This window comes from Nylanderia fulva, unplaced genomic scaffold (genome assembly GCF_048542155.1).
Source record: "Nylanderia fulva isolate GAGA-0341 unplaced genomic scaffold, ASM4854215v1 Scaffold1, whole genome shotgun sequence".
NCBI classification, from domain to species: domain Eukaryota; kingdom Metazoa; phylum Arthropoda; class Insecta; order Hymenoptera; family Formicidae; genus Nylanderia; species Nylanderia fulva.
The window spans coordinates 385,851-413,190 of NW_028189192.1; the positions used below are offsets into that span (position 1 = coordinate 385,851).

At 27.0% G+C, this 27,340-nt stretch overlaps 4 protein-coding genes across 5 annotated transcripts; 2 read left to right on the forward strand and 2 right to left on the reverse strand.

Moving 5' to 3' along the window:
• The first annotated feature begins 556 nt into the window (after positions 1-556).
• Jhbp2 (Juvenile hormone binding protein 2) lies at positions 557-4,794 on the forward strand. Its single transcript, XM_029313909.2, has 4 exons — positions 557-875; positions 2,255-2,542; positions 3,546-3,695; positions 3,957-4,794. The coding sequence occupies exons 1-4, from the start codon at positions 707-709 to the stop codon at positions 4,106-4,108; spliced, it is 759 nt and encodes a 252-aa protein (XP_029169742.1). The 5' UTR covers positions 557-706; the 3' UTR covers positions 4,109-4,794.
• A 4,388-nt stretch (positions 4,795-9,182) lies between these two features.
• LOC114939588 (Juvenile hormone binding protein 3) lies at positions 9,183-16,928 on the forward strand. Its single transcript, XM_029313940.2, has 4 exons — positions 9,183-9,430; positions 11,453-11,690; positions 15,012-15,160; positions 15,751-16,928. Exons 1-4 carry the CDS (start codon positions 9,352-9,354, stop codon positions 16,044-16,046), a joined length of 762 nt encoding a protein of 253 aa, XP_029169773.1. The 5' UTR covers positions 9,183-9,351; the 3' UTR covers positions 16,047-16,928.
• Positions 16,929-17,886: 958 nt separating this feature from the next.
• Positions 17,887-19,917, reverse strand: LOC114939568 (uncharacterized). 2 transcript variants are annotated; one of them, XM_029313911.2, is made up of 4 exons: positions 19,836-19,917; positions 19,665-19,761; positions 18,683-19,045; positions 17,887-18,564 (listed from the first exon to the last, which is right to left on the reverse strand). In XM_029313911.2, the coding sequence occupies exons 2-4, from the start codon at positions 19,720-19,722 to the stop codon at positions 18,257-18,259; spliced, it is 729 nt and encodes a 242-aa protein (XP_029169744.1). In that variant the 5' UTR covers positions 19,723-19,761; positions 19,836-19,917; the 3' UTR covers positions 17,887-18,256. The 2 variants fall into 2 exon arrangements, with proteins under 2 accessions (XP_029169744.1, XP_085338365.1); XM_085482239.1 differs by having other exon boundaries at positions 19,665-19,903.
• A 2,895-nt stretch (positions 19,918-22,812) lies between these two features.
• LOC114939524 (uncharacterized) lies at positions 22,813-26,979 on the reverse strand. Its single transcript, XM_029313832.2, has 3 exons — positions 26,823-26,979; positions 24,001-24,366; positions 22,813-23,843 (listed from the first exon to the last, which is right to left on the reverse strand). The coding sequence occupies exons 1-3, from the start codon at positions 26,875-26,877 to the stop codon at positions 23,536-23,538; spliced, it is 729 nt and encodes a 242-aa protein (XP_029169665.2). The 5' UTR covers positions 26,878-26,979; the 3' UTR covers positions 22,813-23,535.
• Positions 26,980-27,340: the final 361 nt, after the last annotated feature.

The following is a 27,340-nucleotide window of genomic DNA, read 5'->3' on the forward strand; positions in this document are numbered from 1 at the left end:
GATGGAGCGGGCTCGTTCAAGGATTTCAAGAGCGCATTGTTTGCTATGTTTAATTTGAAGTTAGCATGTTAATAAAAATGATAAATAACCCTCTGTGAAATTCTGCGTTGCCTCTTTGATTTTTTGCATTTAAGTCAATCGTGAGGCAAAACTTATCGCGTCAATGCTGTCGAACATGAAATTAATTTAGCTAAACTTTATTGAAATAAAAATAATAAATTTCAAATTGTAATTTTGCAAAAAAACCAAGATGTATACTTAACAAGATAATAAAAACTCTTATATATGAAATTGTAAAAAATAACATTTATTTTTGTACGATATAACTGGAAGCAATACTAACTTAAAAACTGACAGGACCTTGGGCTTTTGTTCTCTTCTCTTCCTGCATAGATTCATACATATACATTATTAGCATTCTTATATTTATTTTCCACCTACACATTATATAGACTGAAGAAACGTGAAAGAGTTGGTACCTCATCGAGTTGCGACTCGAGTTTCTTCTTCTTCTTCGTTATTCTCGAGGCCGGCATAGCGGGGGCAATGTCAAGGTGGTCTATAAGTCCTGGCGCATCCCTGCCAGCCGATCATTCTTCGTCGAGAAATCCGGTCGAGTTGTGCAGTCCGTTAGTAGTCGACGAAGTTGATCGTGACAGGAGAAAAAGACAGAAGACAGCATTTAGCATTTCTCGTCTTCGAAGAGATGAAGGGAGCTCTACTACTGTGCTACGCGTGCTTGCTGCTGATCAACGTCCAGGCTCTTGGCAGATATCAAGGTCTAGAATTTCTCGAACCATGTTCCAGGCATGATCCGAAGCTGGAAGCCTGTCTGGCCAAGACGGCCAACACATTAGTGGAGCACTTTCGGCAAGGTGAGATCTAACGTTTCAGACAATTTCCTTCAACATTTTCACACTTTTTTCACGTCATTTTCTATGTACAGTTTCATGTGCTAAGTGAGAAAGAGAGAGAGAGAGAGAGAGAGAGAGAGAGGGAGTATTATTCTATTTTTAGAACATTGATGATGTACTTGAAATGTCAAGAAACTTGCATAAAAGAAATCTCAAACACGCATGTATTATTTTATTTTATTATAAGAATATTCACATTTATTAACTCAATATGTCGAAGATCCTTGAAGAAGTTAAAGCGTAAAATTGAGCCTGTTTCTTACTGTGTCAAGTGTATATGTATATACATCAGCTGATTGGAATTCGTAGTTTATCGAACATATATCGTTTGCGTTGTGTTTCTCTGTTTTTAATCTTGTGATTTCGTCTTGTTAAGAATATTAATAATTTGATGCAAGCCTATTATGTTTAATATTTTTTTTAATAAACATAGTTTGGAAATGCTAAAACGATCAAATACACATAATAGTATACAAAGATAAATAACATTTCTATTACTTACAGTTCTGCACTGTGAAAAGTGATTTAATTAATAACTCTAATTAATAGGATTTTTTAGTAAATAAGGGAAAAATTAATATACATCTCTTTAATTAAAAAAATTATACCAAAATCAAGAAAGCAATGAATTTTCTGATGTATTCTGCAATTTTTTATTGACTTTGTTAAATTTTTAACCAGTAAAATATAATATTAATTTATGATATTGATTAATTATGAAAATGACAAATTTGAATAATCTGATACTCTTGTAGCGTCTTTCTATTTCATTCATTAAGAATTATGAGAAAGTAAATTTTATCATGTATGCTGCATGTGCAACGCGAATAATTGATTCTTTAGAGTAAATATATGACAATACACAATATACAAATGATTTGTAAATAAACTCTGAAAGTCGAAAGCCTGAGAAACAGACCGGTTTTATAATCACGTGGTTTTGTTAGCTTCGTTAACCGAAGCAGGTTATAACGGTGTATTCGAATGGTCACCCAGTGTCCTACATCCCAGTCATTTTGTATGAAGTTGCTCTCCAACACTTGAAGTAGTAGCTTTCTTCAAACACGCCAGTGAAAGAAAAGCTATTGTAAAATCATTTTTGATACATTGTATTAGAACATTTTTGTTGAATTGAAATTTAATATCTCTGTCAAATTATACAATAAAATATTATTTATTTACTTTAATCAGAGATTGCCTCAAATATTTTTATTATTAATAATAAGGAGTGTATATACATATACAGAAATTTATCCAGTCTATTGCACGAAAAAAAATGTATAAATCTTTTTCATGATCAATATTTATCGCTTTATCCTATTTAACTGTTGCAACTGCAGGTTTACCCGTATTGGGCTATCCAGAAGTTGAACCCATTATCTTGGATGAATTGCATATTGCCCTCGGTGGCGGACCAGATGGTTATCGAGCTCAATTTAAAAATATAACAGCAAGAGGAGTTTCTTCCCTACGTATTAGTGGTCTGAGAACCCGATTGACCGACGATGAGGTTCAATTGCAACTTGCTTTCCAAATACCAAAAATTCGAGCTGCGGCCAAATATCGATCGAGTGGCACTTTAATATTGGTCAAAGCAAGTGGAGCAGGAGAATACTGGGGCGAATATGGTGAGCTGAAATAACAGTTAATTAACAGTTAATTAGTAATATGATTCAGCAACGCATGTAGCGTTATGTCCGTTATATGTCTGCACTTGTTCGTTCTAAAATATTTTGTCATTGCGTTTTGAAAAAAAAGACGAGGTTTATCAATCGTTAGAAATATATGCAAGTATGCTCGGAATTTCCCCGATGAATTTTGTTGACCGAGTGAAATGCCACTGGTACATACGAGTGTGCGAGAAACTTTCACCACGTGCGCAACATACATTTATTGTCAATAAACTTTACTCATAGCTATTTCATAGTAGTATCAACCGTTTGTAATTAAAGACAATAGTTTGATTGTGTGCATAGCCAAATAATTTTAGGCGTTTCTTACATGACTATAATGAATAATTAATGTTTGCAAATTAATTAGAAGCAACTTTTATATATATGAGAATGCCACGTTAATCTCACAACAGCAGTCACTGATCTCTAGTGTTGAACTCCTTATGAATGGCAACACAATTTACTAATATGTTACAAGAAATATTCATATATATATATATATATATGAGAGGAATTGTATTCGTGAAAGAACTCCTTTGATATCGAAGTAATTCATTCGCGCCTACCTGTAGGCAACCCAGAATACCTGAATTGCTATCCAAGTATTAGAGTCCCCTATTATTATAATTGTTTTTTATTATTATGTTATAATAATGGAAAAAATCGTTAACCAATTATATACATAAATGAAAAATGTATATATTATCTAAAATTTTTTTTTTTAATTTTAAATTTAAAAATTGTTTGTAAATCGTTGCATTACTAATATTAAAATTTATAACATTACACTATATTATTATTTATTGTACTTTCTATTGTAAAAATTAAAATAGCGCGAAACGCACTTTTAATTTTAATAAAATTTGCATGCTTACTGCAATTTATACGGTCTCAATGAATATGGCATTCGGTCTGTTATCTTATGTATACATTTCATCAAGACTTTTTTTGTTTACAGACGGTGTTAGAGCCAAAGTGTTCATCAGGGCAAAGCCGTTTTTGATTGATGGTCATCGTTATCTTAGGTTGCAACAGCTCAAATTAGACTTTTCAGTCCAAGATATTAAAATGGGTGTTGAAAATGTCCGAGATACCAATAGCATATTACGTAAGTTGCAATTCTTTTGTAAAATTTTTAGATTTTATTTTAAAGAATAGAATGAAAATCTTAACATATCTAATTAATCTAACAATATTACTACAATAAAATAATAGTATAATGAATAAAATAAAAAATAGGAAGATCAGAAATATAATTTAAATAAATATTTAAACAAGAAAAAAAACTAGCTAAAAAGTCCGCACAAAAGAACCTATATTTATTCTTGTTATTTACACGCAACTTGTATTGATCAAATCTTATTTTCAGTTGCTGCATTAAACTTATTCATCAATTCGAACAGCCAGGAATTGTTAAAAGAAATGAAACCAGATTTAAGAAGGAAGCTGGTTCAAGTCATGTCAAGTTTTGTGGAGAGACTCTTCGCTCAGGTGCCATATGACGCCTGGATCACGGATTAAACAATTGACCGATAATTGCTGAAAGCAAAAATCACCACTTTTATAAACCGCGAAACGAGGCTTCAGGCAAAGAGAAAAAATTCCCCCTTCGTGGAAGTCGAGCTTTTTCGCGACATAACGAAGAGATCTCTTTATAAAAATTACAACGGGAATACCGGATGACGAATATATCGCGCTAGATGCAATAATTATTCTTAGGTAGTATTTCTAAGAGTCGAAAATAATAATACGCATAACAATTAACGTTCTTTCTAATCTTATATAAATTGTGCAAAGGGCGTCTGGTCTATACAGAGGTCAGCTGCATATACAGGGTATTTTAGAAAGATTCCACGTCGAATCTCAAGCGAATATCTTCGAAAACATTGAATCTGATTTTTCTTTGTGAAAGCGTCATTCCAAACATTGTATTGATAAAGGATATATGTATGTGCATATGTATAATTTTTTAAACTAGACATTAATTACGATGATTGTTTGCCAATACTTTTTTGCTCTTGTTATTTGTGATGATTCGTAATTTATCTGATTTTTGCTTTATTAGCGATGTTGAATTAAATTAACGTTAATACCTTTATAAGGCTTTGCATACCGTACGAGCAATGTTATGTTTAAATTATTCGTACAATAAGTATGTACTTTTATTATAATTAAATAAAGTATCTACTTTTATTATAATTAAATAACACACGATTTTAATCAGAATAAGGTTTGTCGAAAAAATTACAATTACAGATATACATATATTTTATGTGCAATGATATGTAAATATCATATATATTTTATTTATCTTTTTTTATCCAATAATATTAAATAAGTAAATTAAAATATTTGCTATTTATTAGAATAACTGAATGTTTGGTCAAGCTTTTGTTTTAAAATAAATCATAGTATTTTACTCTTTACTCCCTATTCTTTTCTCTTTCAAATCTTATATAAAGCTTATTATAAATAATTCTAAATAAAATTATTGAAATTTTAATATTGTTCAAAAATTAATTCACTATATAACTATTAGATTATCCGATCGTATAATTAATCGGTCGCAGAATTTGCAACAATCTATTGTATAGTATATTCTACGAAAGATTGCTGTAATTCGCGAAATAATTAAAAATGTAATTTGCGATTCGATGATGCGTTTTTTTACTTTACTTTGCAAAATTGCGTCATAAAAATTCCACGCATATAACTGTTATACCGCATGGAACAATAAATAATGAAAATGAGTATCAAAGACAAACTCCTCTGAACTTCAGAATAATGAGAGAATCGATAAATAAATGGCATTTAAAATGAAATTTTTCATCGTTGCACATGCAAATTATTTTTTTAAATCGAGATAAATCAAAGCCTACAAATGATTAAATATTGAACAGTTCATTTTCAATCAAACAATCAATAAGCAATAAGAATGGGGATCCTGTAATCGTAATCAGAATATTTGCATAATTGTATGCATTTTCTAATTTATTATATTACTAATTATAAATCACTGTAGTGTCAAATGTGTTTGACAGTTCAAGTAAGTGTCAGTTATTTTTTATTATATTTAGGATTGATGTTAATGTTCTACATGAACTTATTACTTACAACAATAATTGCTTTAAAGCTGAATGAAAGAAAAAAAATTAAGAAATTAGTAAGTTGTACGACTAAGCTTTAAATGAGAAAATAATTGTGAAATAATGATTCTAAAATGCAAAACGATTATACGTATAATACACTCATTGTCAATTATATCTCGTCAAATTAAATCACGTCTTTTCTAGGAATTCTCATCAACAGATACATCATTCTTTCGTCAAGGAACAAATATGTTAAATTTTGTCGAATTATTAATAATTTATGTCGTTTTCTTTTTCATTAAAAAATAGCATCTTATAGAAAATGTAAATTAAACTTCCAGAAAATATAAGATTGAACATAGTTTATTGCTCAAGTATAAAAGAATTAGTTTATTTTTTTAATTATAGAAATAGCATGTTTAGATAACTATTCGATAAATATTAAATATTTTTATTTAATAAAATATATTTAAAAATAAAAAAGATAATTTTATTTATGATAATTATTTCAAAAAAATTCTGATAAAATTAATTTAATTATATGTATATTGATTTATAAAAAAAAATTAATAAATTTAAAATCATAAATTTCAATTTTCAATTATTTGTAGAATATTAATTACGTAATTGTACAATATTGCTAGTTTAGACGCAATAGTGTAAACTTTTCCTAGTAGTGTAGATTCTTCCTAATCAACAACAAAACTATCGATAATGGCAATATTTACAAAAGAATATTGTATGAATTTTATTCTAATATTCGATAAATAGAATTAACATTCCGTATAACATATGTCTACAATGGAGATAATTACTATATTTACTTTCGCATAAAAGATTAATCATATTGGCACACGAATACAAACATGTGAATCTATATTTTAATAACGTGAAAATACTCTTATATTAACGTTACGTTCTCGCGATTATTAAAGCGGAATCATAATTGTTACCAGTAATTGTTAATCTAATGCGTGGAGGCTAATCTACTGAATATATGAGTAGTATTTAAAAAGATCCATACATACATTTATACTGTTACAAACATTATTGGGTCAATAAAAGCCGGGAATTATAATACAATGTTATGTCATGTAAGCGTGCTTTCTGATAATTGCTGTTGTTGGCAAAATGATTCAGTGATTTCTTGGGATGTCTTAATATCCTATATCTAAACTGTTGAAAAAAATACAACAGAGACGTAAAATGTGATGCAAGCGTGTTTACAAAATAAAATTTGCGAGCAAAGGTAATGCGTCTTCCACTAATTTTCTCATCACGACGTATGTTGAAATATCCGACATACGCAAAGATACGTATTTCAAAAATAAAAAATAAGAAAACAGATCAATTTCATCACGTAAAAAATAAGAATATGATTAATTTTAGAATATTTTAATATAACGCTGCTTTTGTAAATTATGTTTGTATAAAAATTTTGAATATTATATTTGATATCTCTTAGATCTTATATATATTCTCAAAATAATAATTATAATATAAAGTTTATTTAATAAAATCAGATGATACAAATATAAAATTTGTGTAGCTTTATTAAACTCGTGTTTTTTCACAGTATAAAAGAATGTTAGAAAAACAAATTTATTTGTAGACATTTCAACAATTTTTTGAAACTCAAGAGACTTATTTATATTTTAATCTCTAATTTTTTTGATTGATAGCTGCAAAGCAACACATTGACATCCGGTAGGCCGTCAACGCCGACTTCACGGTCATAGCTGATAACTCTAATGATTCCTTTGATTTGATGTCTAACTATCAATTATGACATTTTTGCTAATTCACGTGCTTTCGGTAGCTCGTGCATCCGTAAACAATCATTCATGTGCGGAAGTAATTCCACCTGGAAGATTTTATGTTTGTATTTTGATAACTTTTACTACATGTAGTTTACATTAGTTTATATCATCTAATAATGCTCGATTAGTTGGCCTTTTTTTATATACTATAATTTATTTTAATCAATAGACGAGCGAATACACGGTTTTAATATTGTAATTTACATAAATCAAAACTTTCCGATTGTAACTTATAATAAATGTGTTAATTTAAATAGTTTTTATTTACCGTTGTTTCCGAATAATTTGAAAATTGAAAAAAGTATGATTTATCGGTTCAAAAATTATATAGTGCTTAAAATAAAATTGAATTGCATCAAAAAATTATATTCAATCATTCAGAGAGTATTTACTCTTAACTATAATTTTTTTAATTTTTCCATAACGATCCAATATTATTAGACACCGTTATACGCCGTGACCATGACTGTGTGGACTTTGATTCTTGCGTGTTAACATATTTTCATCTTATTTTAACTCTAGGAAAAATCCGTGCAAACCTGTACCTTTTGTACGTTCATTTCCATCGATCCGTGAAACTCATTACGTATTCCTAACTCTGTGTTTCCACGGTACACACATAATGATATTAATAACCACATCTTTTGTTGATACATTGCGTAATGTTGATTTAAATGGTTATTTTAAAAAGTTGCTTCTTTCTTTCTAAGAAAAAAGACAATTATAATATACAATGTCGAATTATGACAATTAATTTAAGTTTTGTGGCAATCGGATCTGTTTGTATCCCATCATTAAGACGATTTAATTTACATGCCAACAATAAATAATTACGTACGACGTACAGTTTTCGAAATAAAAACTAAAAATCCAAATTATTTTTATTTGTTTTTTAAAATTTTACAAAGTCTCATTACAATTCGAGGAGATGTCTATTCTATTCTGTTACAATCGTGTATTTTCAAATGCGTATAAAAACGTCTTTGCGCGATGTTCATCGAACATTCAAATCGCAAGTTGAATAAGTGCTGTTGGAAAAAATAAAAACTCTTTAATATATGAAGAAATAAAAAATGTCTTAAAATAATTAAGAAACGCCAGAATTTTGTATATCTGATTTCTTCTACATTTGTGCAGTAATTATAATTAATTATGTAAAGATTTAAGTTAAAACACATATATATATATATATATATATATATGTATACAATGTATACGTATGTGTGTAGGTATATATGTATCATATTTCACATGAAAATATCTCTCTCCTTTTCAAGGTAAGCATAACGTTAAAGCCTTGGCATTCCTATTTCAGGGGGATTAGTATATTTCTTTAGATTAAAATTGTTTGACGCGATAAAAAATGATTTACCTATTAATTATGTGTCCATGTAGAACATTTCTCGATGACAGACATATGTCTTGCGATCAGACTGTTCTCGTTCGCCTTCGGTGTAGAAGCCGTATAAAGTAAGGATGTCATGTAATTGCGCCGACAGTCGTTCGCTTGCACGTGTCACTTCTCCACTTTTAGCAGCCTGCACGTGAACATTTTTTCTGCGATCATCTAGAGGCAGATATCATCAGAATAAGAATGATTTTCATGTCGAATTGTGATAGGTGGTGAATGACGTACGGCAGATAAAGAGGGGATGAATAAATAGTCACTGCTATAAGGCGTTCAGATCGCCGTTCGGATCATCCACTTCTGGACCGTCTATTCTCGAACCACCTGCTGCTGCGAGACCAGCAACCCCCGTCGTCGAATCTCGTGCTCACCCTGACTTCTTCTGCCCCGGAAGACGCATTCCTTGAGTTTCCATTTATTTCTGTTTTTATTTTTTTCAAAGAAAAAATGACAGCACTAACGAAGGCACTCATTGGGGTTCTGCTTGTCGTGGCGACGATTGGTGTGCAAGCTATGCGAGATATACGTGAGTAAATCTGTAGAAAACCTTTTTAAAGAAAATATGGCACAACGGAAATTTTTTATACCACTCGACGATGCTTATTATTTATTATAGTGCGTTTCTCGTATCAATTTGTTTTAATATTATTCTTGCTATATCAAATCGAACAAACTGTCAAATGCTATAGGCTCAACATCTGTTGGATTAGTTAGATCATCATCAATTAAGATTTCTATTAAATCTGTTTGCACTTGTTTAATATATGGTCACGATTTAAGTGATTATTATGTTGAGTTAGGAACTTGAGACGAGAGCGTTTTTATTATTTTATATTTTTTATATCTAATACTATTTACCATTCAAGCATCTTTATGTACTTGTGTGAATAAAGATGCTTGAATTTCAATATCTTACTCTTCACTGACTGATGTAAAACTTTTGCATTTTGTCGTGGCTGTGATACGATACATGCTAAAATATATATATATAGTATATTGAATCATTACAATAAAATATTATACCCAGAGCATAATCATGCAATATTGCTACCTATGGAAGATTATAGATTATATAATCAATATAATGTAATTTCATATGATATATATTCTTATATATTTTCAAGGTTAAAAATTTTCTATTGAATATGGAATTACACATAAGAAATGTTAGTAATGAATAAATGTTATAAAATAATGTTTTAAATAAAATGGATAAATGCTTATAAAGTTCTAATAAAGTAAAAATACTAAATTTAAAATTACAAGTGATTTTTGCAAAAAATAGTAATTTTACCTATATTTTACATATATTTTTACATTAATATGTATTTTTACTTTAAAAAATATGGAAAAAATTGCAATGATAATTAAGTAATTTTTCCAGTTTTGAACAATTTCTATGTAAAAGTACATGGATTTTTTTTAGCATACATAATCAATTTAAATCTTGATTAAAAAGAGCGTTTACTCTCTCTTAAACTTTTTGTTATGATATATACATAAATATTTATACAAATGTAGAACATTCTTTCTTTTATACTCTTCAAAATTGATTTAACTTTACACAATCGTGCGAGAGTTTAAAATTTAATTAATTGTATCTACTTTCTGATGTCAAGTAGCATTTTTCAAAATTCATAATGACAGATTTAATATTTCAATTATAATCAGTGGGCAAACATAAAAAATTGGATTTTAATGTGAAAACCTTCATAAATAATTTTACAATTTTGTAACATTTTTGGATGAGAATCGTCATTTCTGTGGTCGCTGATGACAAATCTGATGTATGTAGGCATATATTGACATATGATATATAGGATGTCCCGCATAAATGTTACAAGCAATTTTCTTCACCATTGCTTAGAAATTTTAACTTTATTTTCTTTAATTAAATAGAACAGAAAGTCTGAACATTTGAAAAATAAAAAAATATTACCCTTGAAAAACAAAACATTTTTATAAGAAAAATTGTAATGCAAAGATTTACTTTTGCATTAAAAATCAAAATTTTGGCCGCTCACTGTTTAGTCGCTCGCTATATTGAGTTTCGCTATATTAAATTTTGAAAAACGTCACTCGATATCAGAGAATAGATGCAAATAGCTAACTCTTAAGCCTTTAAACGATTAAGACTTAAATTTTATCGCTATAAATATTGGAAAATATGAGAAAAATGTTTCTGTATGAAAAGCAAAGAACTGGCCTAGAGCTAGATTATGCATATATGTATACCATACATTGAGACATAAATAATAACTATTAAACACATTCTCTTGATCAAAGTGCATAGAATGTATGAAAATACCAGTAAAAGTTTTATGATACTATAAAAATTAGATTGCAAAATCATAAATCAGAATCCAATAGATTGACACAGATTTCTACATATATCGTAGAAAATATTTTTTATTTTTCCTTCCCCAAAAATGGAGAAAATGCATATAAACATATACATTACTTTATATATATAATAATTATACCACCATAATAATTATGTTATATATAATTATAATTATATCTAATGATAATTTTAAAATGTTTGCAGCCGAGTTCCTACATGTTTGTCCAGTTCGCGAACCGGAAAATGAATACGAAACATGTGTCAGCAACAGTATAAATTATTTGAAGCCATATCTTAAGACGGGCGTACCAGAATATAACATCCCTTCTTTGGAACCTCTTAAATTGAAGAAATTGTCGGTTTCTCCAACAAATGGCGTACAAATAATGGCAACCGATATTAACGTAGATGGTGCCAGTAATTTCATAATTAATAAAGTAAAGTAAGTATAAAAATAACATACATACAATATATTGTAGCAGGATTATCTGTTAAAATCAGTTTTAGAAAGTGCAAATGCGAATAACATATAAGATGTATCTCAAGTAAAGAATAATAGATAAATCTGTAGAATTAACAATTTTTTTATGTCAGAATCAGAAATATGTTTTTTTATTAATTGATTACTGATTTGTAAAAGATTAATTATATATACAGGATATATTTTTTATACAATTTTATTATTAAATCTTGATATTTAAACTTTTACTTAATAAAGTCTTGGAGAAATAAAGAGATAGAGGGAGACTGTGTGTGTTATAATATACAGGGTGTTCCATAATTCGCGAATCACCTTTCATGGGCAGATAGAGCGTGTTAAACTGAATAGAAAATTCATGTATTATTTTGCGATATTCGCAATAATTATTGAGTTATTTATTAAAATATCTAAACGAATAAGCAAGTAGAAAGCATTATTTGATCGAGAGGCGGCATCATGCAGCAAGCGGCAACCAATGTAGTGGCGCCGAAAAGTAAGATGATACTTTTGATACTAAGCGGCATATAACAAATAAGTCATCCGACATGCACACCGAGTCCGGTCTACCGCTTTCTACCCGCTCATTCGTTTAGATATTTTAATAAATAATAAATAATAAATGAATTAAATAAATATGAAAAATTAGTGAATGAGGTAGGAAATATTATATTTATTTTTTAATCAATTTATAATTTAAATGTTTATTAAATTTAATATTTAATTAAATTACATATTAATTAAAAAATAAATGAATTAAATAAATATGAAAAATTAGTGAATGAGGTAGGAAAATAATTTTTTTTTATAAATTTATTATAAAATTTGAATATAAATAAATTTTTATAAAAAAGTATTTATTAAAAAAATTTAAATAATTTTTAATAATTTTATTAATATTTAAAATAATTATTTTAATAAAAATTATAATAGATAATTTTATTTATATTATTAATAAATTTAGGTGCCAGCAATTGCGGTTAGACTGATGATAAAAATAAGTAATTTTAATAATTTAAAGAATTAAGTTAAAGAGTTTAGTTAATAACTCAATAATTATTGCGAATATCGCACACAAAATGATACAGGACTTTTCTATTCAGTTTAACACGCTCTATCTGCTCATGAAAGGTGATTCGCGAATTATGGGACATCTTGTATATTTATATATTTCTTTTTATTTCTTGAATCAATGATTTATAAATGATACAGCATAGTGCTAAACAAATGATATAATAAGCTTTAAATTGCTATAAAATCATAGAAATTTTCTTGACATGTGTCAATACTTCTATTTTTGTATAAATGTTGACTAGACATACTCGATTATACACACCAACATTATTTAGAGATGAGGAGCCTTTCTTATAATATTAAACTGAATACATATATCTCTGCTCTCGATCATTAATCTAGATTATATACATACATACAGGGTGTCCCAGAACTGGTGGAAAAATTTTTAATGGCAGATTCCTGATATCATTTGGAGACGATTTTTCCTTAGTAAAAATGTTGAGGGAGACCATCATTTTTAGCATGTTCCTAATTTTTGTTATTATATATCTTTATAACTAAGGCTTTTTTAAAATTCTATTAAAGTAAACTCTATCTAAAATTAACTGAAGAATGTAGTTCTGTTAATATTTTATTTCCACAAGGCTTAGTTTCCAAAAAAGCTTTTATTTTCAACTGCTTATAATTTGAAAATTATTAGTGTCTCATTTTTGCTGAGGAAAAATCGTCTCTGAATAATACTAAGAATCTGCCATTAAAAACTTTTCCGTCAGTTCTGTATAATATGTGTGTATATATTATGTATGTATATATTCATATATATGTATATATATGAAAGAAATAATTGCGTATCTATCATTTTTGCTGGCGTTTACTTTTTCACATATTCGTATGACGTTTCCACGTATAGTATGCTTCCTCTTATAACGCTTTGGACTTTTTACACATGACTTTATCTTTTTAACATTTAGTAAGAAAGAATTTATTGATCGATCTAACTCTAACTTATTATACTCTTTTTTTTACTTTTTTATATTTATTGTAATTTTATAGAGAAAAAATTTAAGTTTAATTTATTATTAATTAAATATTCTGATAAAAGAATAAAAAAGTATAATAAATTAAAGAGGAATGTAACTTTTTAAATTAGCATAATAAAATTTCGTAATTTTGTTTTAAATTTAAAATTTCAGCGGATGTTGGATTTTGCTCATAATGACTTTAATATTTATATCTTCAAAATTTTGATAGTTTTAAATTGTCCATAAAATATAAACATTTTTATTCTTATGGTACGTTATCATGATGCAAGGAGATTGATTGCGACAGAAAAAATGCATTAAATCTCATAAAGGTGAAGAGCTATCGTTTATTCTACGCGCGCACGGCCGTGACACAACACTCAAAGTATATGTGCAAAGTATATATGTGCGTTGAACAATCCATCACCACACACATGTCGTTTTTCAAAGATTACAAAAGAAAATAGTCGATAAAAACCGGAAAAACGAACGGAAATGACAATAGTCGGTTTCTCGTTACGTCGTCGCATGCGAAATTTCAAAGGATGGCTCTCGTCAAAGTATTGAGACATATTAGATAATGAGACACGCTCAAGTATGAAGAAAGAACGAGAGATGTATAAAGTTTAGAATGGCATTGTAGTAATGCAAACGAAGAAGGTCGATGTCATCTATTGAAATCGTTGGTTAATGACTTCTTATGTGTGGAAACTACGAAAGAAAGGCTTATTATCTTTATGATAATTAAACGTGTATTTATCGCTATAAAATGCAAGCCACACACACAATGTTAATTTTTTTTTTATAATATCATTATGTATTCTACATTGACATTTATGTCATAATCTTGAGCCTCGACAATAATGCTGAAATTTCGCAAAGATGTAACTTCCTTAAATATAATTGATTATTTATAATTGCTCAATATATAATCTAGTGTTTTCAACATTAAACATTTCAAGATAAAAATATGTATGCAAGTCATGAGTGACAATATATGTAATTATAATAAATCTTTATAATTTGTTTATTGATGATTTCACGTCGTCGTGCAATAAATTGAATATTTATATTAGCGGTTTAAAATAAAATTTGCTTATGCATCGCTTAGATTTACTAAAAATTATGTTTAATTTAGAAATTACAAACACAGACGTAAATGTTACTTGAAAGGATGTTCGATGAACCTCTTTCGCTGTTTTCTTACATTATTACTCGTTAATGCCGCTATTTGATTTTTTTCAAGAATCAAGCTTAATCCACTTGATCAAATTTTGGCGGAAGTGGATTTGCCTAATATCCTCGTTGAGGGAAACTATGAGATCGACGGCAAGGTATTGTTACTTCCGCTTCGTGGATCTGGCCCGATGCACGGCAACTTTTCTGACTGCAGAGGTATTTGTTACTTTACATGAGATTATGTGACATATACTTATTATATACTAATAATCTTTTCTAATCTCAGCAGTGGAAAGAGTAAATTGCTATCTTCAATATTTAAAAAGTTATACAGGGTGTCCGGTAACTAACGGACCAACGATTACAAATGGACTCTTTGGTCAATTTGGGAACGATTTTTCCTCAGCGAAAATGTCGAAAAAGGTCATCATTTTTTACAACTTTCCAATATTTGTCATTATGTATCTTTATAACTAAGCCTCAAATTAAAATTTTATTATAGTAAACTTTACCTGAAATTAACTGAAGAATGTAATTATGTTAGACTTTTAACTCCAAAACGTTTAGTTTCCAAAAAACCCATTTTTTTCAATCGCTTATAACTCGAAAATTATTGACTTCTCAACATTTTGCTAAGGAAAAATCGTCTCCAAATTGGCCAGAGAATCCGCCCTTAATCATTGGTCCGTTAGTTACCGGACACCCTGTATATGACAGTATCATTATTACAGTAATTGTAATAACTGTAAATATTGTATTTTATGAATTTATGGTACATCAAATGACAATCTCATCTCTCTTTGCAGGCATATGCTCGATCCGGATTGAAAGATACTTTGACGAGAACGGTGTGGAGAAGGCTCGCATCTCAGAGTTCAAAACGAAAATCTCAGTGGGGAAGGGCACGTTAAATCTGGAAAATCTGTTTAACGGCGAGAAAGTACTCGGGGATGTTGTCAATTCGGCTATTAATAATAATTTCGATCTCTTTTTAAAAGAGCTTTCGCCACTGGTGGAAATGGCGCTCTCCGATGCGTTTCAACAAATCGCCGACAATATTGTTCAGCAGTTCTCGTTCGCCCAACTCTTTCCCGGTGCATAAAGCGAAATTATATATTTTTTGATAATTGGACGAGCTGGAAGACAGCGATGCACCAGAATAAACAGAAATTCAGTTTGAAAATCGCGATATGTCGCGATAGAAGGAATTGTGAAAATTCAGCACGACGTTAAATCTTCTTTTGCATGCGTGTATATGCTGATTAAGATCTGTAACGCTATCATTGAATTCTTATAGCGCATTTTATTTCTTAAAACTGGATTCCCACAAGAAACAGCGAACGGAAGATTTATATAATCATCACACACAGAACGATCTAATAATATTTCTTCAAGTATTAATTGCTTGATGCTTGCGTAAATCGATCGACTTGTTTAGCATATTTACGAGATTTATTTATTTAATATGCGTAATACTATTTTAAAATTAAAACGATGCTGACTGGCTGAGTATTTAAAATGTTAGAAAAAGAATAACATTTGATAACAAATTTCAGGAATATTTACAAGATTTATTTATTTAATTGCGTCATACTATTTTAAAATTAAAACAATGCAGATTGGCTGAATATATATTAAAACGCTAAAAATAGAATAATAATATCTGATAAAAAATTTCAGAATAAGATATATCTTATCCTGATTTCTATATATAGAAAAAAGATGTGTCTTTGGAAATATTAGTAAATTTCACGAGAGAAAGAGAGAAGAAGAGATTTTTTATACAGTTATTTAGATAAAAAATGTAATCCAATATGCAATATTTGGATTTGTTATCGTTGTCCTCAAATACAGAAACTATTAGACCTAAGTTGCTAATAAGCACCTAGAATAAAACAGAGAATGCTTAATTGATAAAATAAAAAATCAAGTATTTTTCTGTAAATACAATAGACCACTGTACAATAAAACTTATTTTTAATAATTTTGTTTGTGATTTATTGTGACTTATTCATTCTTGATAAGTAAAAGATATGAATAAAAAGTGTCAAAGTATAAATTACCGACACAATAGTTTATACGAAAATTAATTTATAAAAACTTGCCGAGACTAGTTTAACAAGAATGTACAAAATATAATTATATGTGATATATAATTATACATGCCAACGTGGTAATTCAGGTTTATAGTTAATGAGAGTGCATGTGTCGAAAATGAGAGATAAGCTCCATACATTATGAATCGTTGAATAAAATTATTGATTATTACAGTATTTGTTAAATAATATTAGTATGTTGTTTCTTTTATACTCTTCCTTTTAATAATTTGTACGTAATATATGTAACTCGCAAATTATTGTAATCTGTACATATTTTTTTTAAATGGATGACATTTGTATTTTATTTAATAATTTTGCATATTATTATGATACTTTTTTAATTCATTAATGTTGTAGCTTATTGTAGATACATATGTTGTTAATGTAATATAATTTTATTTATTATAGGAAACGTCTATAATAAATAAATTCTTTTACTTATACACACAAACGATAGCAATTATTTTTAACAAATTTATTGAAATCTATAACTTTAATAAGAAAATAATATATTATAATTATAAAGTATAATATGTGTATACCTATTGTATGTATATTATTATTACATTATAAAGAATAATATGTATATAGGTATGCATACATTAACATAAACTACAGAGATAGACATTAGTATTTCCTTTATTCTTTAAAAACTGATTAATATCAACACGCTTATAATGCTTTTGTAATAGCTCATATTATTTAATTTTTTTAGTATTCATAATTATTACTTAAACTGTTAAAATATACAATCTTCGCAATTTGTTTATATGTACAACAAGTACGATGTAGATATAACAAAATAACAAATCGGCAAATTATGGAAAAGAAGCAGCAATAAAATTCAATTCGATTATATGTATATTTCTTCTTTAAAAAAAATACAAATTTCAATATTTCTTCTTGATAATTTAGTACCTATTACATTGTACATTTCGACACACAAAATAATCAAATGCAAAATGATGTATAATATAAACTATTTTTAATTAATTATTATTTTATTCAAATCTGTATTATTAATATATAATATAGATAACATAGTTAATGTATAAATAGATAACAATTATTTCTGTTTTTATTATCTAGCGAAAATGAAATTTTAACTGATTTTATTGTTAATTTTATCATTTAATATTATAATAGGTCTTTATTGCAATTTTTTTATTTAATTGAAACATAGCAGCAACTTTTTGATAATGCAACTTGAAAATTAGGTTCTATCCGGAAAGAGCTCTTCGTAAGTAAAATGTTTCACAATATCGTTAGAAACCAACAGAATTCGTTTGGAAACTATTTCCTCCAATGCCGGCTTAAAAGTATCAATAATCTCCCTTTGATTGTTACCTATTAAATTCCTAATAACTTCGTTCAATTGACCAAGATCGCTTTCGTTCAAGTCGTATTTAACATCGTAATCTTTGATATCAAGATTGATCTTTATCTGCGACAAATACATATACTTTGTACCGCTTTTAGTAATGATTTTCATATCAATGTTTACATCTGCTGCGACGCTATCTGCAAAAAATGGACAGTTTGTTAATTATGATGAAGTAAAATTGAGTTTGGAATTTTTTATATTGGAATAGATTTTTCTCTTGCAAAATTCAACTATTTTATCAACTATTTTACGTACCTGTAGTAATGTAAACCAGTCCTTTCTGAGCAATAGGTACGAGTAAACGTACGTCAAAATCATATGTAGAATTCATTAGAAGCCGTCCAAATGAGACTTTAGCATCAAAGTGAAGCGTATTCATATCTAAATTAAAATCATTTATGGTGAAATCGCAAAGCCCCGTTATTTTTGTATCTCTCATATATAATTTATTGTTGGCTGTCTCGGAAATGACTAGTTTTTCAAGAATGAGTGGATCGTTGGGTGGAATGTCCAATTCCGGGATTCCTTCGCAAATCTTAGGCTTGATATTGTTTATGTTGTCTAAAATACATCGTTCGAGATTCGGGTCTCTGCGACCGCATACATTAATATAAGAGGCTGTAAAATTTCAATCAATCATTATTAATTTCTAATTTTAGTTGTAACTCTGTTAGATATATATAGCAAATACATCTAATCATAATAAGCTAAATTTATGAAATTAAACTGTTACTTTTCAAAAATTCTTTATTATTTTTTTGAAAGTACATGTGTCGTATAATAACACACGTGCGATAAAAACTTCTTGTCAAAATCAATATTTAATACTATCATTTTAATTAAATTGATAAAAGCATTTGCAATATAATTTCGTTATTGTACTACATTTTAAGCAAACGGATTTTACAATTTTTATTTATTAATATAAAAAACAGAATATACAGAAACACATATTGAAATATGTACGGTGATTTGAAATAACAAATAAAATTTCATATTATCGTTTATATAAAAGAGACATATCTTAATATTTGTAAAATTAAATTATATCTTTGTTAAGTTCTCTCGTTAGAGAGATAAATAGAAATAGAATAAGAAGTAATATTATCGTTATATTATCTTAATTACAATTTGCTTGAAATGTGATACGTTTCCTTACGAATGGTAAGTATAGCAGAAACCATGTCACATACCATGTTAGAAATATGTAAAGCATATGTAAATTTGATTTACTCACGTATTGCTGCTGCAGCATACGCTACTAAAAGCGCGAAAGTAAAAATTGCAGCAAACATTTTTTACAAAGAAATATTTTTTTACACGAAATGCACTTTCTAAAATATAAAAAATATAAAAATTTAAATATTAAATGTAGTGAACGTAAGAATTAAGAATGATTTAAACGCACTGATCAATGTGAGAATCAAGACTGATGCAAACGCACCGATCAACGCGAGAATCAAGACTGATTCGAACGCACTGCTCAAGCTTATATATATACATATATATACATATACTGTTTGATATGTCCTTTTATCGAATTAATAGCCATTCTATTTCCTTCTTCTTATAACTATCATGATTCATTCTTTAATTCCACGGTCATATTCAGACAGACAGAGTTAAGTAAATCTGATGGGTAAATCTTAGTGATTAATAAAAAAAGAAAACAATGTTCTTTATTTGAATTTATAATAAGATTTTATTTAGATAAATACTTATTCGATACATAACAGTGGATATATGATTTCTAAATCTATATATGTACTTATTTTTTTTATTATATATCTATTTACTTCATATATAAATATAATATTCAAATATCACAAGTATATAATATGCACAATATTTGTAAATATTTATAAATAGATATTTGTAAAAATAATGTTCTATTCTTGAAAAGTATTTCTATTGAAAATTATATAAAAATAAGATGATGCCAAAAGTTTGCAATTTTATATGTAACTAATATTAATAGAAAAATGACAAAGACAAATGACAAAGAAGATATAATATCAATGCATTAAATAAATTTGTAACTGTAATGCAATTGCGTCGTAAAAAATGCGATTTGTTTTTATTCTTTAATTAGATTTTTCATATTAATTCTCCTTATTAATTCAGACTAGTTTATAATTTTATTATTACCAGTGTTGTGTTGAGATGATTTTAAAATTAGCTAGATAAGGATGAGGTAAAAATATATAAATTTATCTTAGTTAATAGATGAAGATGATTTTGTTTTGAATATATCTAGATAAAAATAAAATTGTATTCATTCATTTAGATAATTTCCAGATAATATTTTTAAGGCTTATGTAAACAGTTATAAAAACTTATAAAACGTGTAACTTATAAAAAGACTATACAAATATATTCATATTTTTATTTATAAGTTTTTATCGCTTTACTGCTTAAATTCTACTATTTAAGTATTTTTATGTGCTATGATTCTAAACCAAATTATCTGAACATTATTCTAGAAAATTTAGTAAAGATGACACTTTTTTCATCTAAGATGCAGATGTAGATAATACATATTTTTATTATTTATATAAAAATAAGATAATGCCAAAAGTTTTACGTATTTAGATGATCATCTATATAATTTTATTTAGATAACAGCAAACACTGATTATTACCAATAACTTATTGTTAGATCAGTAATTACTAGTAATTAAGAGATGTATGTAATAGATAAAACATAATTTTTCAAATGTGCACATCGTATGCAAATACATGTGTGTACATTTGTAGTATGTTAAAAAATCTTTTGAAATATTCAGGTCTATATATATATATAAGATTTCAAAGATGTTGGCGATATTTCGCCATCATGTCATGCGCATGTTTTCCTTTTCTGAATAATGCTATAAATGGAATTTTGTGCCATTGAACAGAAAGTATCTTTTCAAACGTTAAATTGAAATGAAAACTCCATGTTGTTTTCTAAATATATCTGTGATATAATTTCTAAGAACATATTAGAATTTTTTTATAAATGTTTAAATATGTGCACAATTTCATAAATAAAATGTATGACATTAATCGCGAGATTACATCCTGTCATATGTGCAAAGCTTAACATTATGCAATGATTTATTAAAACAACTTTTCTTTTGCCTCACGATATATAATTGACTGATTAACTATATAACGTCACTATCAAATAAACTATCATTTGTATTATATGTTGTCGGTGCAAATATTTCGACATAAGAAAAATAATATAAAGATATAAAAAGAATGTAAGATTTCTTTGTTACGTCGTAGAGTTCTGTTTTTACGTCTTGATGCTAAAAATAAAATAAAATTGTAAGTAAAAATTTATATCAGCTAATTATAAGCTAGAGAGAATTGATAATAAATAAACCAATATTATTATTGTCTTGTAGAGACAACGAGCAAATTCTTGAGTGGCTTCAATCCATATTTATAATTCTAGAATTAAAAAATTCTAAAACTCGATGACCTTGACATTTTACTTGAGGTGTACGACTCCAATTAAACTTCAGGATATGCTATTATGTGAGGCAATGTTTGCGATGTGTTCTATGTGTAATCTCAAATTTATATTGTAGACTAAAACAACATTAATATTAAAATATATGTTAAAATTATTTATCAAAAACTTGTACATACATATAATTAAACTTCGTTACGCATATTTCGTATGCTAGCACCTTTCGCTTTCCCGGCTTTATACGTTGATCTTACATCACAATACCGCAATCAATGTCTCCTTTAAGAAGCAGCAATTATTAAAATATAACTGCAAAGTATAAATTAAACGGAATTATATAAATTGTCTAATAACAATTCTTTTCTCGGAATTATATAAATCGTCTAATAACAATTCTTCTCTCGCATCATATTAATATTAAAGAATGCGAAAATTTATAAACAAAAGAAATATGAAGAAAAACTTGATTAACCATTAATAAATCAATGAAAACTTTTTTTTCAAAAATTATATATATATATATGTGTGTGTTTTTAAAATATGCGTAGACGAAGGTTTCTTTTTATTATCAACACTTTCTCTCTCTCTCTCTCTCTTACTTTTTCTTTTTTTGCTCTAATATGCTAATCAAATTAAAATATTTTAATTACGTTCTAAATTTCAAGTTTATACATTTTCTTAAAATCAATTTTAAGCAAATAAAAGGAAAATTGTATAAAAAATTTAAGTTGTATCATTTTTTCTTGCACGATTTAGGATCATAATGAGCTGAACAGTTTTAAAAGATTAAATAATATCCATAAATTTCAACAAAGTTAATATTTGAATCTTGAAACCATTTACATCTTTATTAAATTTTTCTAAATTGATTTTATTTAGTTGATTAATATAAAATAGCGAAAAGGAGAAATATCTGCAATCATTTGAATATCATTTAAATTTTAATGCCGTTTTGATTACAGTAATGCATAACATATCAGCAAATACTAGACAGTACATGACATCTAGTGTACGATTGATGAAATTGAATCGATATTATTTAGATTAGATTTCTCTCGATTGAATACGTTGTAAATCACGCATGTTTTGTGTTTAAATATTAAATTATATCATATAAAAGAAAATTATTTTATTAAATTAAAAGATCACTAATATTGTGACATAATATTTTATTTTACCAGATTTTTTAAATATATTTCAAAGTAAATTTAATATAGATAATTCACATAAGTAAATACACAATAAGCATTATAAAAATTAGCTTATAATAATGCATTTATTTCGTGTAAAAAATAATGATTATATGAATTCATGTGCATATGTATAATAAAATACACGTCGCAATTTTCTTATACACTTATTTTTCAATAATTATTGAATTGCAAGTGTATTAAATGTTGGCGCAAAATTTTTATATGCAAAGAAATATAGAGACAAACAATTTTCGATTAGCTAATTATTTCATAGTCATTGTTATGCTATTAATTAATCTACATTTATATGACCATATATGTTCTTCCATATATGTTTACTGATTAAGTCAGTGAAAATAAAATTCGCCGATATATTCAAAATATTATAACAGATTTTGCTTTGATTATTTTACTTTGATCATTACTATTTGCAAGTTGAAGTAGTAAGTGATTTATTCTCGATCCGGGAAAAGCTCATCGTAAGTGAACGTTTTGAAAAAGCTGTTAAAAATATTGATCATCCATTTGGCAACCGCCTCCTCTAATGACGGTAGGAATCTTTGAGCAAATTCCTCTTGATTGTTGCTTATCAAATCGCTAACAGCTCTGCTTAATTCGGTTTGTTCTTCAGCGGTTAAACCGTATTTAATATCATATCCGTTCATTTCAATGTGTGGCTCTAGTTCCGATATATATAAACGATTTTTGCCCCCTTTAGTTACCATTTTCGAGTGTAGAAGTGCGTTAAGTTTTGCGTCATCTGTAAAAAGATATATAATTTGATCATAACTGAAATATTGTCGAATTTTTAATTTTTGAATTTTTTACACGCATTGAATTTTTGACATGCGCATATTTAAATTTAAAACGCCTTTAAGCCTCTATCTTATTTAATACAAAATTAATATTTTAGATACCTGCAGTAAGATAAATAGGAGCCTTATGAACAATGGGCACGAGTATCTGTACGTTGATATCATACGTGCCATTCAAGTAAATTCGGTTAAAATGCAGTTTGAAGTCAAAGTCATACTTGTCGTTGAGATCTGCGTTGAAAGCTTGGACTTGAAAATCACACAGTCCTGATATCTTAACATCATTTAAATATATTTTGTTTTGGGGACTGTCAGAAATAACTAATCTTTCAATATTGAGGGGCTCAAGCGGTGGAAGATTTAACTCCGTAAGTCCATTGCAAATCTTACTTCTCAAATTTTCTATATTGTCTAAGATGCATTTATTGAGATTTGGATTTTTGCGACCACACACGTTGATGTAGGAGGCTGTAAAGAATTTAAATCAGTTCTGTTAACTTATAATTATGTATTGAATAAAAGATTATTAACAGATAACTTTAAATATTACAAGTTATATTTAAAAATAAACATATGCAATTGTTAAAATGGTACTAGAATATGCTTGCGCTGACATAATTACGCATGCAATTTATTTTTAATTTATATCTTAAATTTTTCTAATATATTTGAAAAGAATATAATACTATTAGAAATAGAGAAAAAAAGAGACTTATGTGAAAGAGAGATATCAAATATTACATTATATTTTTAATGAAACAACCGGTTAAAATTTTTTACATATATGTATATATATATATATATATATATATATATATATATAAGATATAAGTAATGTGTTATACAATATATGTATACATAAATATGTATGTGCAAAATTTACATACATTTTGTATTCATTTTCGTATGAATTTTTAATTACACATCATACATATAAAGTATATTTTTATTCCCACCATCGTATCAATGGAAGGTTATAAATAAATTATATTATTATGTAAAATGTAAAATTAATTACTTTAATCGTGTGTTTTAAAAGATTTAATTAAAATAAAAAATATTGATACAAAAAATATCAAAGTTTTAATGGTTTCAAAGTTTAAGCGATACAAACTTATAAACATTAACTAGTATAAGTTGCGCTAATTATGTGCCATATCTTGCTTACTAATCACTTCATTAATTCTCACAACTCATAATCAATATCGTTCTTCAGCTTGTTTATATAGAGTCATCATAAATCATTATACATTAGAATGAGATTTACATTTTTTGTCCTTCGTACTCTTTCATATACAACTAGAATATTATATGTAAAAAATTTAAAACCTTGAAATCTGATTCTATTTGTTGGTATTATTCTAGATAAAAAATGTTAATTATGCAATAGTAGAATATCCGTATACAAAACAAAAAGAATGTTGCATATTATTATGCCATTGAATCAATCAAATTCAGAATCATTCGTAACAAATAGAATTATTCATTCATAATCTTAAAATTTTTCGAACTGTCAAAGTACATACTATTCAGCGATGATAGCATTTTACAAGTATAAAGTAATCACAATTCGAGAATTAATTAGTTATCGTGGAAAATAAGAAATGATAAATTGAGAGATTCGATTTTATGTCTTCTACAAAAGAAAGTGTACCGACAAACATTAGTTCACAAATGATATTAAATAGGATATTAATATCAAATTATTTGTAAGAATTAAGACACTCTATAAGTACAGTAGATGTAAAAGAATAATTTAAATTGATGATAAATTTATTTCAACTTCTACTGTTTTGTCTATTAAAATAAACATATTAAAATATACTCTACTTTTTTAAAAATGGATAAACGCTAATATATCATACAATAAATTGTCAAAATTATAAAGGAAATAATTGTTATTTTAATAATTCTTTAAAGAATCTTTCTTTAGATTAAAATATTAAAATATAAAACACGCGAGGAATAAATTTATGAGAAATTTTTTTTCAGGGACTTGCGTATCATTTCTTTGAATAAATGCAAGATTATATTGTAATTAGAAAAATATTTTTACACACATATCTATATTTTTTTTCAAAGCATATCCTTAATATCATCGCTATCTACGCAATGCATAATGCATTGTTATTGATTGCCATTTGTTATAATTAATATTATTGCAATTTATATAATAATATAAATCGAAATTGCTATAATTGCTTATTAAACAAATAAAATAATTGTTATAAATCTCGTTGAAATAATTGTTACAAATTTCGTCTATCCAATAATATAATAATATTCAATATATGTACATATATAATAACATATATGTATTTAACCGATTTTTAACTGATATACTTTTCAATCATGATCAAAATATTTATCCCCAACTAATATGACAAGACAAATATGACAAAAATTAATTAAATTAAATTACTTGTATATTGAAATGAAGACAATATGGAGTGATACGAATTTTTAATGATGCTAATTATTCAATATAAAATTATTTAAATAATTTTGTTTAAATAAAAAAATAATTGAAGAAAATTAGTTCTTATAAAAACATATATATATATATATATATATATATATATATATATATATCTTCGAATAACAAGAAATCAAGAAATAATATTATTTCTCTTTCTTAGATTTATAAATTAAATAATTTTTTTATTTGAAATAATATTTCGATTTCTTATATACATATATAATATGTTAGAAAAATTAGAAAAATTATACAAAGTCAAATATATGCTTATATTTTCTCGTTTATTTAATATTAATCTTTAAAAATAACTATTGTAATTTAATAAAACATAAATGAAAACGAATCTTAAAGACAAAGAAAAATTTAATGCAAAATTCGTGAAAATAATTTTACATTTTTTAAAATTTTAATCATATCTGTATGATATATATTCTCGTTTACTTACGAAATTCGGCTCCATATGCAGTTGCAAGCGCAAGTGCAAATACAACAGCAAACATCTTCGAAATCAATGTTTTTCCTAATGACACTTTTTAAAATCGTAAAGGAAAAGATTTTAGCAGATATATCTACGAATATGAATCGCGACTGATCAAGTCCATGCAATCAAGCTTATATATACTATAAGCTCCCTCTATCTGAAATCATTAAAAGTGAATCATCTTCCACTTGAGACCTTTAATTTATTATTCTAATCGTATACACACGCAATATAAATTTTGTGTGACTTTGTTATTTATCTATGTGTTCTCGCTCTATGCCTGCTTATATAATTTACAGAGCGAATATATTATGGGAGAATATCACAAGAAAAAAATTCTAAATTTGAGGAGAACAATTGTTCTATAATAGATGCAGAAGCAAAAAATGTACATATTTTTTGCGTATACGTTGTATTTAATAAATGATCTTTTTTCTTGTAGTCATTCTTTTTTTGTAAGTTTACGTACATGCTCATGCTTA